The 13,864-nt window shown below is 40.3% G+C and overlaps 1 protein-coding gene across 9 annotated transcripts in view; it reads right to left on the bottom strand.

Moving 5' to 3' along the window:
- LOC124254031 (EF-hand calcium-binding domain-containing protein 4B-like) overlaps positions 1 to 13,864 on the bottom strand; it is a 100,279-nt gene that overhangs the window by 24,938 nt on the left and 61,477 nt on the right. For all 9 annotated transcript variants that reach the window (XM_046687899.1, XM_046687897.1, XM_046687896.1 and 6 more), the window contains one exon: positions 8,102 to 8,248. In XM_046687899.1, the coding sequence (XP_046543855.1) occupies positions 8,102 to 8,248 (147 nt within the window). The remainder of the gene's footprint in view (positions 1 to 8,101; positions 8,249 to 13,864) is intronic.

Below are 13,864 nucleotides of genomic sequence, written 5' to 3'. Positions count from 1 at the left end.
AAACAATGTTGTGTAATTTGCAAAGGGTAATATGCCTGGAGCAAATAATATAAGCATCACTAGATAAATAATCCTGTATTCATATGAACTTCCTTAAGTCAGTGTATGGAAACAAAAACATGTAACTGATATTTTTTCTAATTTAATCTTCATATGGAAACTATAATATTCATATCTCTTGAATTTGAAAGGAGAAAAAAGAAATGAATATTTTCAACATATAATTTAGGGCTTTCCAAACTCAGCTGGACCATTATTCAGAAACACCACACACAAGTGAAAAGATTTTAGACATTCAGCTGTGAGAAACACAGTAATAAAATTATTTTTGTAACACTCCCTCCACAAAAGAACCTACAGAGGTTTATTATATTTGCTGCCAACTGTCTATGCCCTAACTGACGCACCTACACAACCCCACCCGCTACATCTCATGAACCAGCTAATATGTATTGAAGTTGACATCAGGGCTAGTTTGTATACAAATTACAAGGTCCACAGCACAATTCATCAAGCAGCCATTCAAGAAACAGGCCACATCTGAGCAGCGTAACACAACAGGTCTTACAATCAACATTTCTGCTTACCTCCATCTAAGTTGATGCTGGTTACAATGGCAAACTTACACATAATGTGTGACATTTGGAGGGAAATGGTTCACACGACCTTTCACACACTATACTGGATGCATCATTACAATCGTGACACAGTCATTACCCACGATCCTGTGTTAGCAAGGCACATAGCTGTCAACCCCTGAGAGTTCCAATGACTGAGAACCCAACACTAACTAACGCTTAGTCCCTGAATATATAGAATTTTGTTAGTAACAGATAAACTCATTTAAATTGAAAAGAAGCCCAGTGAGTTGGGACAACCTGAACTTGAGGAAATCTAGACTTGCTTCATTAAGGGTTTTAGCATTGCTGGGAGGGCTAGGCTGTAGGGGAAATAAAGTGGTTCAGGGACTGTGAGACAGACTACTGTCAACCTATGAGAGTTCCAATGAGTGAGAAGTTGGGGTCCATGGGGCTTAGACCCTGGGCCGGGTCCAGGATGACGCCCTGTTGGTGTTTTTTGGTTATGTAAAATGATTTTTATGTGATGTGGTGCTAGTTTATAAAAAATTTCAATAATGCATGAGGTTAGAGAGGTAATGTGTGGGTGCGTGACATTGAGGTAAAATGCATGAGTCTTACGCAGGATGCATTACTGTATATGACAGACTCTATCCCCTCGTCATGATTAGCCATCAAAATGAGTGAGTGAGTGAGTATGGTTTTACACCACTTTTAGCAATATTCCAGCAATATCACGGCGGGGACACCAGAAATGGGCTTCACACATTGTACCCATGTGGGGATGGAACCCTGGTCTTCGGCGTGATGAGCGAACGCTTTAACCACAAGGCTACCCCACCATCCACCATCAGAAATAGACTTTCAACAAATCCATACTGAATTACGCAAGTTAATGATGCATGAAAATAGTAAATGCCCTGTTGTGTCAGGACCTCATAACAAACCATGTTCATTGCACATCTGGCTTGACATTTGATATCTAAACAACAAAAAAGTTCCAAGTAAAAACATATCCATAAATATACGATTCTTGTGACCACAATTAACAAATTGAATTCTTGATGGGATATGGTTTGATTCAGTGAATACACAAGTGAATCATAACAGGGCAACCCAAAAGTAGTTATGCCCCCAAAATAAGCTACACAAATGTGCTTTAGACAGACTTCCACCCATATCTTTCCTCAAATATATATGTGTATGTCTATATTTGACAGTATTGAATAGGATATGGTATGAAAGATATGAATAACCATATTGGCCAAGATAAATGGAAATAAATGATATGGTGCAGTTTTCTAGTACAACCAAAATAGTAATATAGAACTTTTGTGGATAATTGGGGCAGAAGTCTCACCTATTCTTTCACCTTGACCTTCCCAAGCTAGCTCTAAGTGTCTGTTTGATTGGCATTTTAGAAGTTGATGAATAATAAGAAAGGTATGCTACTTTATGGACAACAACTTCTTTATTATATTACGATGCAACGTTTCAGTATTATTATTCTTACACTATTGTCAGGCAAGTATGGTATTTTTGTTTTACTCTTGCTTCAGTAAGACTTCCGCCCGTATACCCCTTAAATTTTAACGATGAGGAAAAAATTCTATGAGAGGCTTTTTTTAGAAGTTGGACATGTTCATCAGTATGTTCAGATACAATTAAAGAAACATGTTAAAACTCATCCTTATCAGATGAGCAATATCTATTCAGGTGATATGATTTGACTGGAATGAAATTTAAGGGGGGATACGGGCAGAAGTCTTTCCAAAATCTGTAAACCAAAAAATATAAACAATTATAGCCTGATATCTGGTTGCTGGTCACACGTCTGTATTACCAAACTTCATCATTACCTGACTGGATGGAAACAGCATGTAAAAGAGTCTTGGACAGCCATCAACACATCCTTGATGAAGAAATATGTCGACTGCATCTTGACACACTAAAAGGTGCCTAAATACTGTTCTGCCTAGCAACAACAACACTGACTAGTTCTGTCTTGATTTGTTCAACTCATGCAATCAGAGACATTCTTGTTTCTTGGCTTTCAAATAGGAATATTCATTTATGTTTGCATCTTTTTCCAGAGAAATCTGTACACAGCTGAAAATTAAACTAACAAGTTATAATACTAGACAGAAAAAATCCCTGTTCAGTTTATGTGGCAATAATATTATCATAAGGAAGTATTTTCAGTTTCAATTTTTAAGCTTTCATGTGATTTATGAATCCCAAAAGTCTCTTGAATTAGAACTTCTTTAATAAATAAAGACTCTTAACACTTCTTGTCATAATCTGTGCACATTAATCTTTTTCATGTCTCGAAGTAAGAGAACTCTCTTGTATTTTCTGACAGAATCAAAGATACCAAGATTCACAAATGATAAAAACTTCTAAACTTTGTAAAATATATATTAAAGCCTATGTTTTCTATGCATTAATGTTTGAAATATTCATGAATAATAAATTGATTAACTATATATTTGTGTCTGGTATCTTCTACTATCTTTTCTTTGATATCCAGTTTTTAAATTATTCCCTGAGGCCATCGGTCTAAACTGATAAATTATCTACATCCTGAATATATACATGATTACAGTGCGACACGACCTGCCACTTCCTCTCTGACACACACATCTCTAGTTCACCCTAAAACTCCTGTCTCCCATTAACACAACTGCATCTCCTTGATAACACAGGTCTAAAATATTTCAATTCGGCTCATGTCCTTCTCTATCATATAACGCTGTGCTCTGGTGAATTCATTCACAGCCTGTCAACACACTTTGTACTGAAGATGAGATCCAATCAAACAGTTATTTACATCATCGCTTGGGCTTATGTAATCAGGTTACCTACTGATGAAAGGGCTTACCTGTTGTTGAGGTGATACAGGTGAGAAGTGCCAGGTCCCTCGAGAGACGAGGTTACAATGAGGCAAGCAGAGGAGTTTTTCACCTCACATGTCACCACAATGGGACAGTGACACTACCTAGACTTGCTGCAGGCTCTAGAAATAGCCTCAAATATTTCCTGCTAGGCTGCATTTCACAAAGCAATCACAACGCCAGGACTATCGTATCTCCCATACTTTAACATAGAGTTACGATAGTCGTAGAACTATAATCGCTTTGTGAAAGATGGCCCTGGGTAGTATGTTAGATAAATATTTGAATAAATTTAGCTTCCTGAATTTCTATCATGATTAGTGGGGTTAGATACAAGTAAAATTTAGGGAGGGCAAGTGACATTTGTGCTTAACCACTATTACCATTAGGTAGAAGGCTTTGCTGTAGCATATTATTTTGAGGGTGAGAGAAAGAAAAAATAATTCCTAATGTTTAGTGTGCCGAGCATTTGCCCCAAGAGTGGAAGTTGAGGTTAAAGAATGGTACTTGTTGTCACCTTGACTTGTCTCAGTATGAGGGGATGAAACACGGATGGGTGGCTCGGTGGCAGAACACTGTCTACATGGGGTGTCAATGGCAAACTGTGGGATGTGGGCAAGACCCTCAAAACAGACAGACAGAGACAGACACATACTGGGATTCGAACCCAAGATGTGGCATGTTTAGGGTGACAAATCAGCACATCAAAGTATGGCACCTTAGACAATTACGACATCTACGACTGGGACACTCACCCCATAGACATAGCGTGTAGTTTATCTACAGTCCGCAATGTCACTCAGGGAAAGTATTCATATCGAGCTTTGTTGAAACAGGGGCGGTGGGGTAGCCTAATTATTACAGCATCCACTCGTCATGCTGAAGACCCAGGTTCAATTCCCCACATGGGTACAATGTGTGAAGCCCATTTCAGCTGTCCCCCGCCATGATATTCCTGGAATATTGCTAAAAATCGGCGTAAAACCATACTCACTCACTTTGGTGACACCACCAAGTACGGGTATTGTGCAGACAAATCGAGAAACCAATGGACTGTTACTAAGTTTCGGGCAAGCTGAAGGACACAACTCAAGAAAGCGAAATCATTATGTAGCATCTTGAACAACTGGGACACCTACGACTTTGAGACTCACCCCATACACTATGTGTGTGGTACAACATTTCTAATGAATGCAGTCACTTTGTCTGGCTTTGTTAGGGGCAGACAACCCACTGTTCATATAACCAACGCTTGAAGACTTCTAAACTCAGGGGCAGACAACTCATTGTTCATATATCCGACACATGAAGACATGCAAACAATAGCTCTTTCTAAGGTTTAAAAAATTTTAACATTAAACTACAAAGTCCAAATATGAAAAAAATGTCAAACTATTTTTAAATCTGAAATGACATTTGTTGCAAGGCTAGTAGCTTCCCCCAAACACATTGACCTGAGGAGGTCACCAAGCTTGACTCACATCATGGTTGAAAGAAGGGCGGGGCAGCTAGTTGAGCAGACCTGCTGGAGGAACTCCACTTAACCTCAGCGATATACACTAAGACAACAGATGTCATAAAGCAAAGGGGAAGGCCCACATAGCCTGCTATCTGGGTCACTCAAAGAGACTTGAGTATGCACTCTGAATGGTTGTCATGGTGACAGGGATACTCCAATAAATATTCAAGCTTGCATAACAGATATATCTTTGTGTGACGCTCCCTATTAGTGAATGCAAAAAGAAAAATTTAACTTATTTCATCCTCAAATATAGACTACAACCTGGTCTCCAACATGACATTATTTTAAGTTTTTGAGAAGAATTCTGATCATTCCTGCCATTTTTATTTTGGAAGAAAAGGCTAGGGTTATGGGTTACCTAACCCTAACCCTGATTTAATTAATAGCGATATCAGTTTCATATTGCTTTAAGATATGATATAATAGCATGTTTGTAATGCGCTGTTTTCCATGTACACTTTGTTCAAAGCGCAAGACATAGAAGTATATACAACACAGACACTAAGAGATAATAAATGATTAGAGATGGAAACAATATATGCTTTTGATTAAAACAAATAACATGTAACTTTATAAATTGAAGTGGTTTGGAGTGTATGAATGAGTGAGTTTAGTTTTATACCGCTTTTAGCAATATTCCAGCAATATCACTGTCGGGGGACACCAGAAAATATCTCAGTTTCCTGGTCAAAACAATATTTCACAAATGAAAGCCATTACCTGAGTAATGAAAATGTATGCATGTAACAAATCACGGAAGGTAAGAGTTCAAGTATAAAAGCACAATACGACTGAGAGATTTTATGGACAATCAATGTTCAACAAGTCATGAGGAGTTCTCTCCCTTTGACCCTGACAATTTCCATAACACTGCTGGTCAACCATCAAAACTGTTACAAAGTAATCAGAGAGTGAGTGAGTTTGGTTCTATGCCGCTTTTAGCAATATTCCAGCAATATCACTGCGGGGGACACCAGAAATGGGCTTCACACATTGTACCCATGTGGGGAATCAAACCCAGGTCTTCGGCGTGACAAGCGAACGGTTTAGCCACAAGGCTACCTCATCGCCCCTGTTAACATATGTACTTGTAGAGGTGAGGTGAGGTGAAATTGGGTTTATCGTCGTGCTTGAGAATATTTCGCTCATATGATGACGTGCACGCGTGTGTATGTGTAGGTGCGGCTGCTTGTACTAGCCCAGACTGAAGCTGGTTTTATAGTACTAGCCCACTGAGATACCATGCCGCAGTGAAGCATGAATACCCCACTCAGACACATTATACTGACTCCGAGCCGACCAGTCCTTGTTGTACCCATTAATGCCGAGCGCCAGGCAGGGACAAACAAATACCATATTTTAACGTCTTTTGGTATGACGCGGCCGGGGATTGAACCCGCAACCTTCCGCTCTCCGAGCGTAAGCTCTAACCACTACACCACGGAGGCGGTCAATTCATGTAATGAGGGACAATATATCTTCAGAACTTGGCAAGCATTTAATCTTTGAAAATACAACACTGTTTAAAAAGAAGAGAGTGAGATGGAGACTCTGTTACTGAATCATTTGTTTTAAATGTTTTCCAGGTATTTTTTAATTGAGGTGGTTAAGACATAATCATTTCAGGCAGGTGACATTCTGATTCTGCTGTCCAGTCAATCTGAATTCACAAGATGGGACCGACTATGGAGAGTTGATGGAAAAACTCAGGTGTCGAATAAAGAGTTTTTGAACAAATTTTACAACATTGCTTTTTAGTTTTCAATGTTTTAGTTTTAAGATGTGCATATTAATGTTAAAAGAGAACATTTCAATGTGTTTTTGCATATATGTAAGTACAGATCTAAAAATGGGTATGCTACTTTGCATTAAACTGCAAAGTGAATTTACACCGTGTGCACTGTCATAGCGATTAATTCAGGATAGCCATAATGCAAATATTACTAGAAACCAAAACCTATGTAGCCAAGTGGAACTTAATTGTAATTATTTATGACACTAATCTGCAGCCTTAATCCGTACCACTACCGCATTGTACATTGACTTGTCAGCCACCCTGCACCACTCTGTGACTTTCATTAATTACTGTATATGACATTTAAAACCCTAATTGGTCATCCCCCTTGGCCGTGTCTGCCATCACATCAACAGGTCCAAGGAAGTGCTATTGTTTCCTTACCTGTCCGTTGTTATGACAACTGACCGTCCGAATACTTATACCTTGAGGTGTCAATTATTATTATACTTTATTCTATCATAATAACTATAATAATATTCACTCTGGACCCATCCACCATCATGGCTTCTTTTCAAGTCTGATTGTGAGATATTTCTTGTGTACGGTATCTCAAAGCGTACATAGCATCAATAGTGATTCGACAAAACGTTAAACATAATGGTCCCCCTACAGGTTACTGATTGCCATTTTAGAAGACAACAAAGGTAACATACCGTATGTTATATCTAGGATTACACTTTCTTAGTAAAGTACAAAAGAGTAAAGATTCTAGTACTTTTGGGTTGAGTCCCATCCGGGATTTGAACCCACACCGTCAGAGTCAGGCACCTAATCGCCACCACATAAAGTGTGCCGCCTAACCCGCTCAGCCACTGTGACTTCCACAAAAATGGAAGTCGGACAACTGGTAGTCTAGACTGCGGACTTTGTGTACCCCTCTGATAAGTGTAAATTGGCACGGCTCCCACAGCCGAAAGCTATGATTGCACAATGCCATTTATATATTGTTCAAATGTAACATATGTTATATTTGGGATGACACTTTCTTAGTAAAGTAGATTCAAGTACTTTTGTTGGGTTGAGTCCTGTGCTGGCAATTACGTGCCTGATTCTGTGGGTGTGGGTGTGGGTGTGGGTGTGGGTGTGGGTTCAATTCCCAGATGGGACTCAACCAAAAGAGTACTAGAATCTGTACTTTACTAAGAAAGTGTAATCCCAAATATAGCATGTGTTACATTTCACCACTTTCTAAATAACATTGTGCATTGACAACAAAGATCTTAGCTTTTGTGTGTGCACTTATTGCTGTTGTTGTGTTTGTTTCAAACCATACAAAGTTATGTTTCGGTGGGTCTTATGTTAGACGTACCTCCTGAGAGCTGTTTCCAGACTGTCAAAGTCGTTCTGGGACTGTTTGATGTTGTTGGTTACTCGGATCAGGAAGTCCTCGAAATCCCCTAGAAGTTCCGGCTCATCTGCACGAAGCTTTACCCATAATGCCTTGATTGTGTCGTCACTGGGGAGGAAAATAAATTTGGAATTATGATTGGTCGAACACAAACAATCCATATGAGGAATCAGATTAGCAGCAGTACAACTGGATTTAGTTCACCGTCAAATGTGGGTGAGTGAGTGAAAGAGGTTTTACTCCACTTTTAGCAATATTCAAGGAATATGATGGCAGGGGACACCAGAATTTGGCTTCACATATTGTACCCATGTGGGGAATCGAACAAAGCTCTCTGGCGTAACGTACAAACACTTTAAACACCAGGCTACGGTACCTTCCTTATTCCTACAGCCCAAACAGTGTCTGCAATGAAAATGTCTAGGATAGCAGATATTATTAATTAGATATCATCCCTTATTTACTTTCAAAAGTTGTAGTCAATAGTATATTATCGTTTGGAACCTGACTATCTTGACTGGTTGACCTGACCTCTCTCATTTGAATATGCCATCAGCTGGATTCACACAATGAACATGACTGTTTGACATGACCTGTCTCATTTGAATATGCCATAGGCTGGATTCACACAATGAACATGACCATTTGACCCGACCTGTCTCATTTGAATATGCCATCGGCTGGATTCACACAATGGCCTTGATCATTTGACACGACCTGTCTCATTTGAATATGCCATAGGCTGGATTCACACAATGAACATGACTGTTTGACCCGACCTGTCTCATTTGAATATGCCATAGGCTGGATTCACACAATGACCTTGAACGTTTGACACGACCTGTCTCATTTGAATATGCCATCAGCTGGATTCACACAATAAACATGACTGTTTGACACGACCTGTCTTATTTGAATATGCAATACTGACATCACCATTTATTTTGAGTGATGTTTAACCAATGTGATTTCCATAAGACACTGTACGTAAATTTACCTACATTTGCTTTGCATATGACTGAAAAAATGCAAGAAATGGGGGCAAGAAAACAGTCATTGTGTATTTAAGAAAAACAGACCTCAACATAGTTGTTTGGTGAAATATGATGATTAATAAATTTCATATCAAGCAAAAACACCCAGAAACCTTTTATAAATACTTTGGCCTGGCATAAGACCTCACCCATGCAATTTCAGCTGCATCTTTTAAAAAAATAAGTTCATTGCATATTTTTAACACATCTGAATCATTAAGTTTAAACTTCAATTTTAAGGACCGTTCATAATTTATGGCTAAGGGGGGTGATGATGATTTTTATGGAGAAGCATGTACAATGTGAATGACCCCCCTAAAATTTATGTACAACGTAAGTGAGCCCCCCCCCCCTTTTTTTTTTTTTTAAGCACATTTTTAAATATCCATATGTACAAAATTGCTGACCCCCCCAAGAAACTTGTGTACAAAATAGCTGACCCCCTACCTCCCCAGAACAAAATGGGTGACCCCCTTAAAATCATCATCACCCCTTTCTCTCCCCCCACCTAAATTATGACGGTCCCTTAGTGTGTAAGAGAAACATTGTTCCATGACACACCACATGGAGTTATGCAAGAAACTACAGTTTTAGCCGGAATCCATCCCTCTTTGGCTTTTTCCATGGAACTTACAAGTCATATTTTTGGCAAACATGAACAGTAATTTAACCATCAGATGACTTGGGTTAAACATGCTACAAATCAATCCTGGTTCTTCATAACCATGATACAATTTCCTGCAGAGGACAGACAAAAGTAACATCACAAACATGATCTATTTTCTTTCATCTTCAAATTAAATAACCTCAAACCAAGATTTACATGAACATAAACGATTTCATATTTATCATATTTCCACCTGTGTTCATCGTAACTTCCCCATGAAATGCCATGCTGATTTCGTACATGAATGATAATCAATACAGCTCATCCCTAAGCACAGCTGTGTCATTGTGTAACATATGTAATCAACTGTTTATCTTGCACTCAGAAAGACATATACATCCTGTGTTGATCGTCAGCTGGCCAAAATGGTTATTATATCACCAGCCATGCCCATATAGCAGAGGATGGTTCTACATGACTGGGGTCGTACAGCGATCATGTCAGTATTACCTGCCATATGGATTGATTAATTAGTCATAAATTACTAAAGCCAACAAAATAAATTCAGAACATGTGATACATTCTATCAAACTAATCATTAGTTTCATAAATGAAAATCATATTCCACTTTGACACATGTCTTTGTTTGATGTTTATTCCACTTTGACATATGTCTTTGTTTGATGTTTATTCCACTTTGACATATGTCTTTGTTTGATGTTTATTCCACTTTGACATATGTCTTTGTTTGTTTGATGTTTATTCCACCTTGACACAAGTTTTTGTTTGCTGTTTATTCCAGTTTGACACAAGTTTTTATTTGCTGTTTATTCCAGCTTGACAAGTCTGTGTTTGATGTTTATTCCTGCAAAATGATGGAATCTGGACCAGACAATCCAGTGATTAACATCATGAGCATTACAACTGATACAATGACATGCAGTGACACAGCCATCATGCCTCATCCCTTGATCCTGTACATCGTCTCTTATAACAAGCATGTGTTGCTGAAGATCAATGCTAACCCGTAGCTGAGCCAGGGAGGTTATAACCTTCAAAGCCATTCGACTGGTTGATTAATGGGTTTTGTTTCTCACTTCTTCAATAGAGGTTAAAATATCAATAGATTCAGTCCCTTACAATTATGTCCTATGATTTATGGGACAAAGCTGTTACAATGGTAAACAGAATGGAAACATATTGAAATTCCAAATCTGCAATTTTTCATTTTAATTTTTTTGAACTGTTACAGTATTTTATTTGTAGGTTAAAGATAATGCAAAATAAAGATATTGGGTTAAACATAGGAGCTCTGCCCTCTAGGAGCTCTGCCCACTAGCAACTCTGCCCACAGGAGCTTTACCCACTAGGAGCTCTGCCACTAGGAGCTCTGCCGCTAGGAACTCTGCCCATGGGAGCTCTGCCCACTGGAGCTCTGCCACTAGGAGCCCTGCCCACAGGAACTCTGCCCTCTAGGAGCTCTGTCACTAGGAGCCCTGCCCACAGGAACTCTTCCCACTAGGAGCTCTGCTCACAGGAGCTCTGTGCACAACAGCTCTGCCCACAGGAGCTCTGCTCACAGGAACCCTGCCCACTGGAGCTCTGCCCACAGGAGCTCTGCCCACTGGAGCTCTGCCACTAGGAGCTCTGCCCACAGGAGCTCTACCCACTGGAGCTCTGCCACTAGGAGCCCTGCCCACAGGAACTCTGCCCTCTAGGAGCTCTGTCACTAGGAGCCCTGCCCACAGGAACTCTTCCCACTAGGAGCTCTGCTCACAGGAGCTCTGTGCACAACAGCTCTGCCCACAGGAGCTCTGCTCACAGGAACCCTGCCCACTGGAGCTCTGCCCACAGGAGCTCTGCCGACTGGAGCTCTGCCTACTGGAGCTCTACCACTAGGAGCCCTGCCCACAGGAACTCTGCCCTCTAGGAGCTCTGTCACTAGGAGCTCTGCCCACAGGAGCTCTGCCCACAGGAGCTCTGCGCACAGCAGCTCTGCCCACTGGAGCTCTGCCACTAGGAGCCCTGCCCACAGGAACTCTTCCCACTAGGAGCTCTGCCCACAGGAGCTCTGCCACTAGGAGCTCTGCCCACTGGAGCTCTGCCACTAGGAGCTCTGCCCACAGGAGCTCTGCCCACTGGAGCTCTGCTACTAGTAGCTCTGCCCACTGGAGCTCTGCCACTACGAGTCCTGCCCACAGGAGCTCTGCCCACAGCAGTTCTGCCCACTGGAGCTCTGCCCACTAGGAGTCATCACTGGGGCATTCCTCATTAGTCCATCTTGCTTAGGCAACTGAAATACTAATCAATGTGATATGTGCCCAGTATAATCATTTTCAACATTATTCAAGCAATATTTTGGAAAGATAATTAGGTAGCTTGAAAAGTACTGTTTATTCAAAGTAAGACCCTGCATGTAATATTAATAGGTGATTGATAACTGTTGTCCTATGTTAATCATTTAATATGTTTATAAATACTTTACGCATTCAGCTTCTTTGAAAAATAGTCAAGTTCAAATACTGGGTTACATTTACTGCTCTTGGAATCCTGGTGTAAAATCAGTTCAAAGATTAGACGTTGTAGTCAAATTGAGTTTTGTTGTTTAATGCAGTCAGCAATACTATAGCTACACAATCCGGTGATTGATATTATGAACATCAATCCACACATGGACATGACAACAACCAACACAGTCTCTGAGCCTCACTGCTACCTGTTCCACTGAGATCCACTCAAGGTCAACCAAAGGCAACCCAAGGTCAACTAAAGGCAACCCAAGGTCAAATGGTCAACTCCTTCCCTGATACCAGAGACCATATAATAGAGATATGGTCTCTGCTGATACTGGGAGAATGACCTAGTCTGGGAGGATTGCCTCAGCCTTTTGTTAAGTAATCCATACATAATGTTTTGGCTACTGTACGGCAATAATGCACCTGGCTAATATATATGAACATTTTAATTAAACATAACAACAGCAGTGTGTACAATATAGACAATATGTCACGAATAACTTCTCCCCTCCCATCTATCCCCTCAATACATATGCTGACATCTAGATGTATAAGTGCATATTGATCTAGCAGGGCCTTGCATCATACAAGTGTCCCATATCCTCAGTTGGGGCCAAGCCCTCCCAATCACAGGCCCTTACACAGCATAATGAAGTCATATTGTACATAGCAAGTCATGTTGCCTACAGCTGTCTACATGACCTAGTTCCACCTGATATACAGTTATGTTTGTGGAGACTGGCAACCTACATCTCACATGCACTGCAATGAAACTTATACATCCGGATATTAATAGCAGCTTATCGATAGCCATTAATGCTCAGCAGTCCTTAAATATACTACAACACTACGACTGTTTAAGTGGCATATATTGGAACCCAAATTCAGTTTGTTTCAGGCTAATTAACAATATGACTTGACTGTATTTGAGCGAAACAAAGTTTTCATTTGCAATGAGTACTTCAGTGATAACAATTAAAATATTATATATTATATTTGTTTGTTTTACATTTAATTTCAACATGATCCCAAACATTATGTTGTGAAGGGGTGCAAGAGCCTGGTGATGAGACTAAGGTGAGGTGAGGTGAGGTGAAATTGGGTTTAACGTGGTGCTGGAGAATATTTCGCTCGTATGAAGACGTGCATGAGTGTGTATGTGTATGTGCGGCTGCTTGTACTAGCCCAGACTGAAGCTGGTTATGTAGTGCTAGCTCGCTGAGATACCATGCCGCAGTGAAGCATGAATACCCCACTCAGACACATTATACTGACTCTGAGCCGACCAGTCCTTGTTGTACCCATTAATGCCGAACGTCAGGCAGCGACCAACAAGTACCATATTTTAACGTCTTTGGTATGACACGGTCGGGGATCGAACCCGCGACCTTCCGCTCTCTGGACGGATGCTCTAACCACTACACCAGAGACTAAGGAGCTAAGATTGTATGTTATACACCAATTTTAGCAATATTCCAGCAACATCACAGCGGGGGACACCAGAAATGGGCTTCACACATTGTACCATTATGGGGAATCGAACCCGGGCCTTCAGTGTGATGAACGA

This window comes from Haliotis rubra, unplaced genomic scaffold (assembly GCF_003918875.1).
Source record: "Haliotis rubra isolate DU_JTF1 unplaced genomic scaffold, ASM391887v1 Scf560, whole genome shotgun sequence".
In the NCBI taxonomy this organism is placed as follows: Eukaryota; Metazoa; Mollusca; class Gastropoda; order Lepetellida; family Haliotidae; genus Haliotis; species Haliotis rubra.
This window is presented reverse-complemented; position numbering and strand designations above follow the sequence as displayed.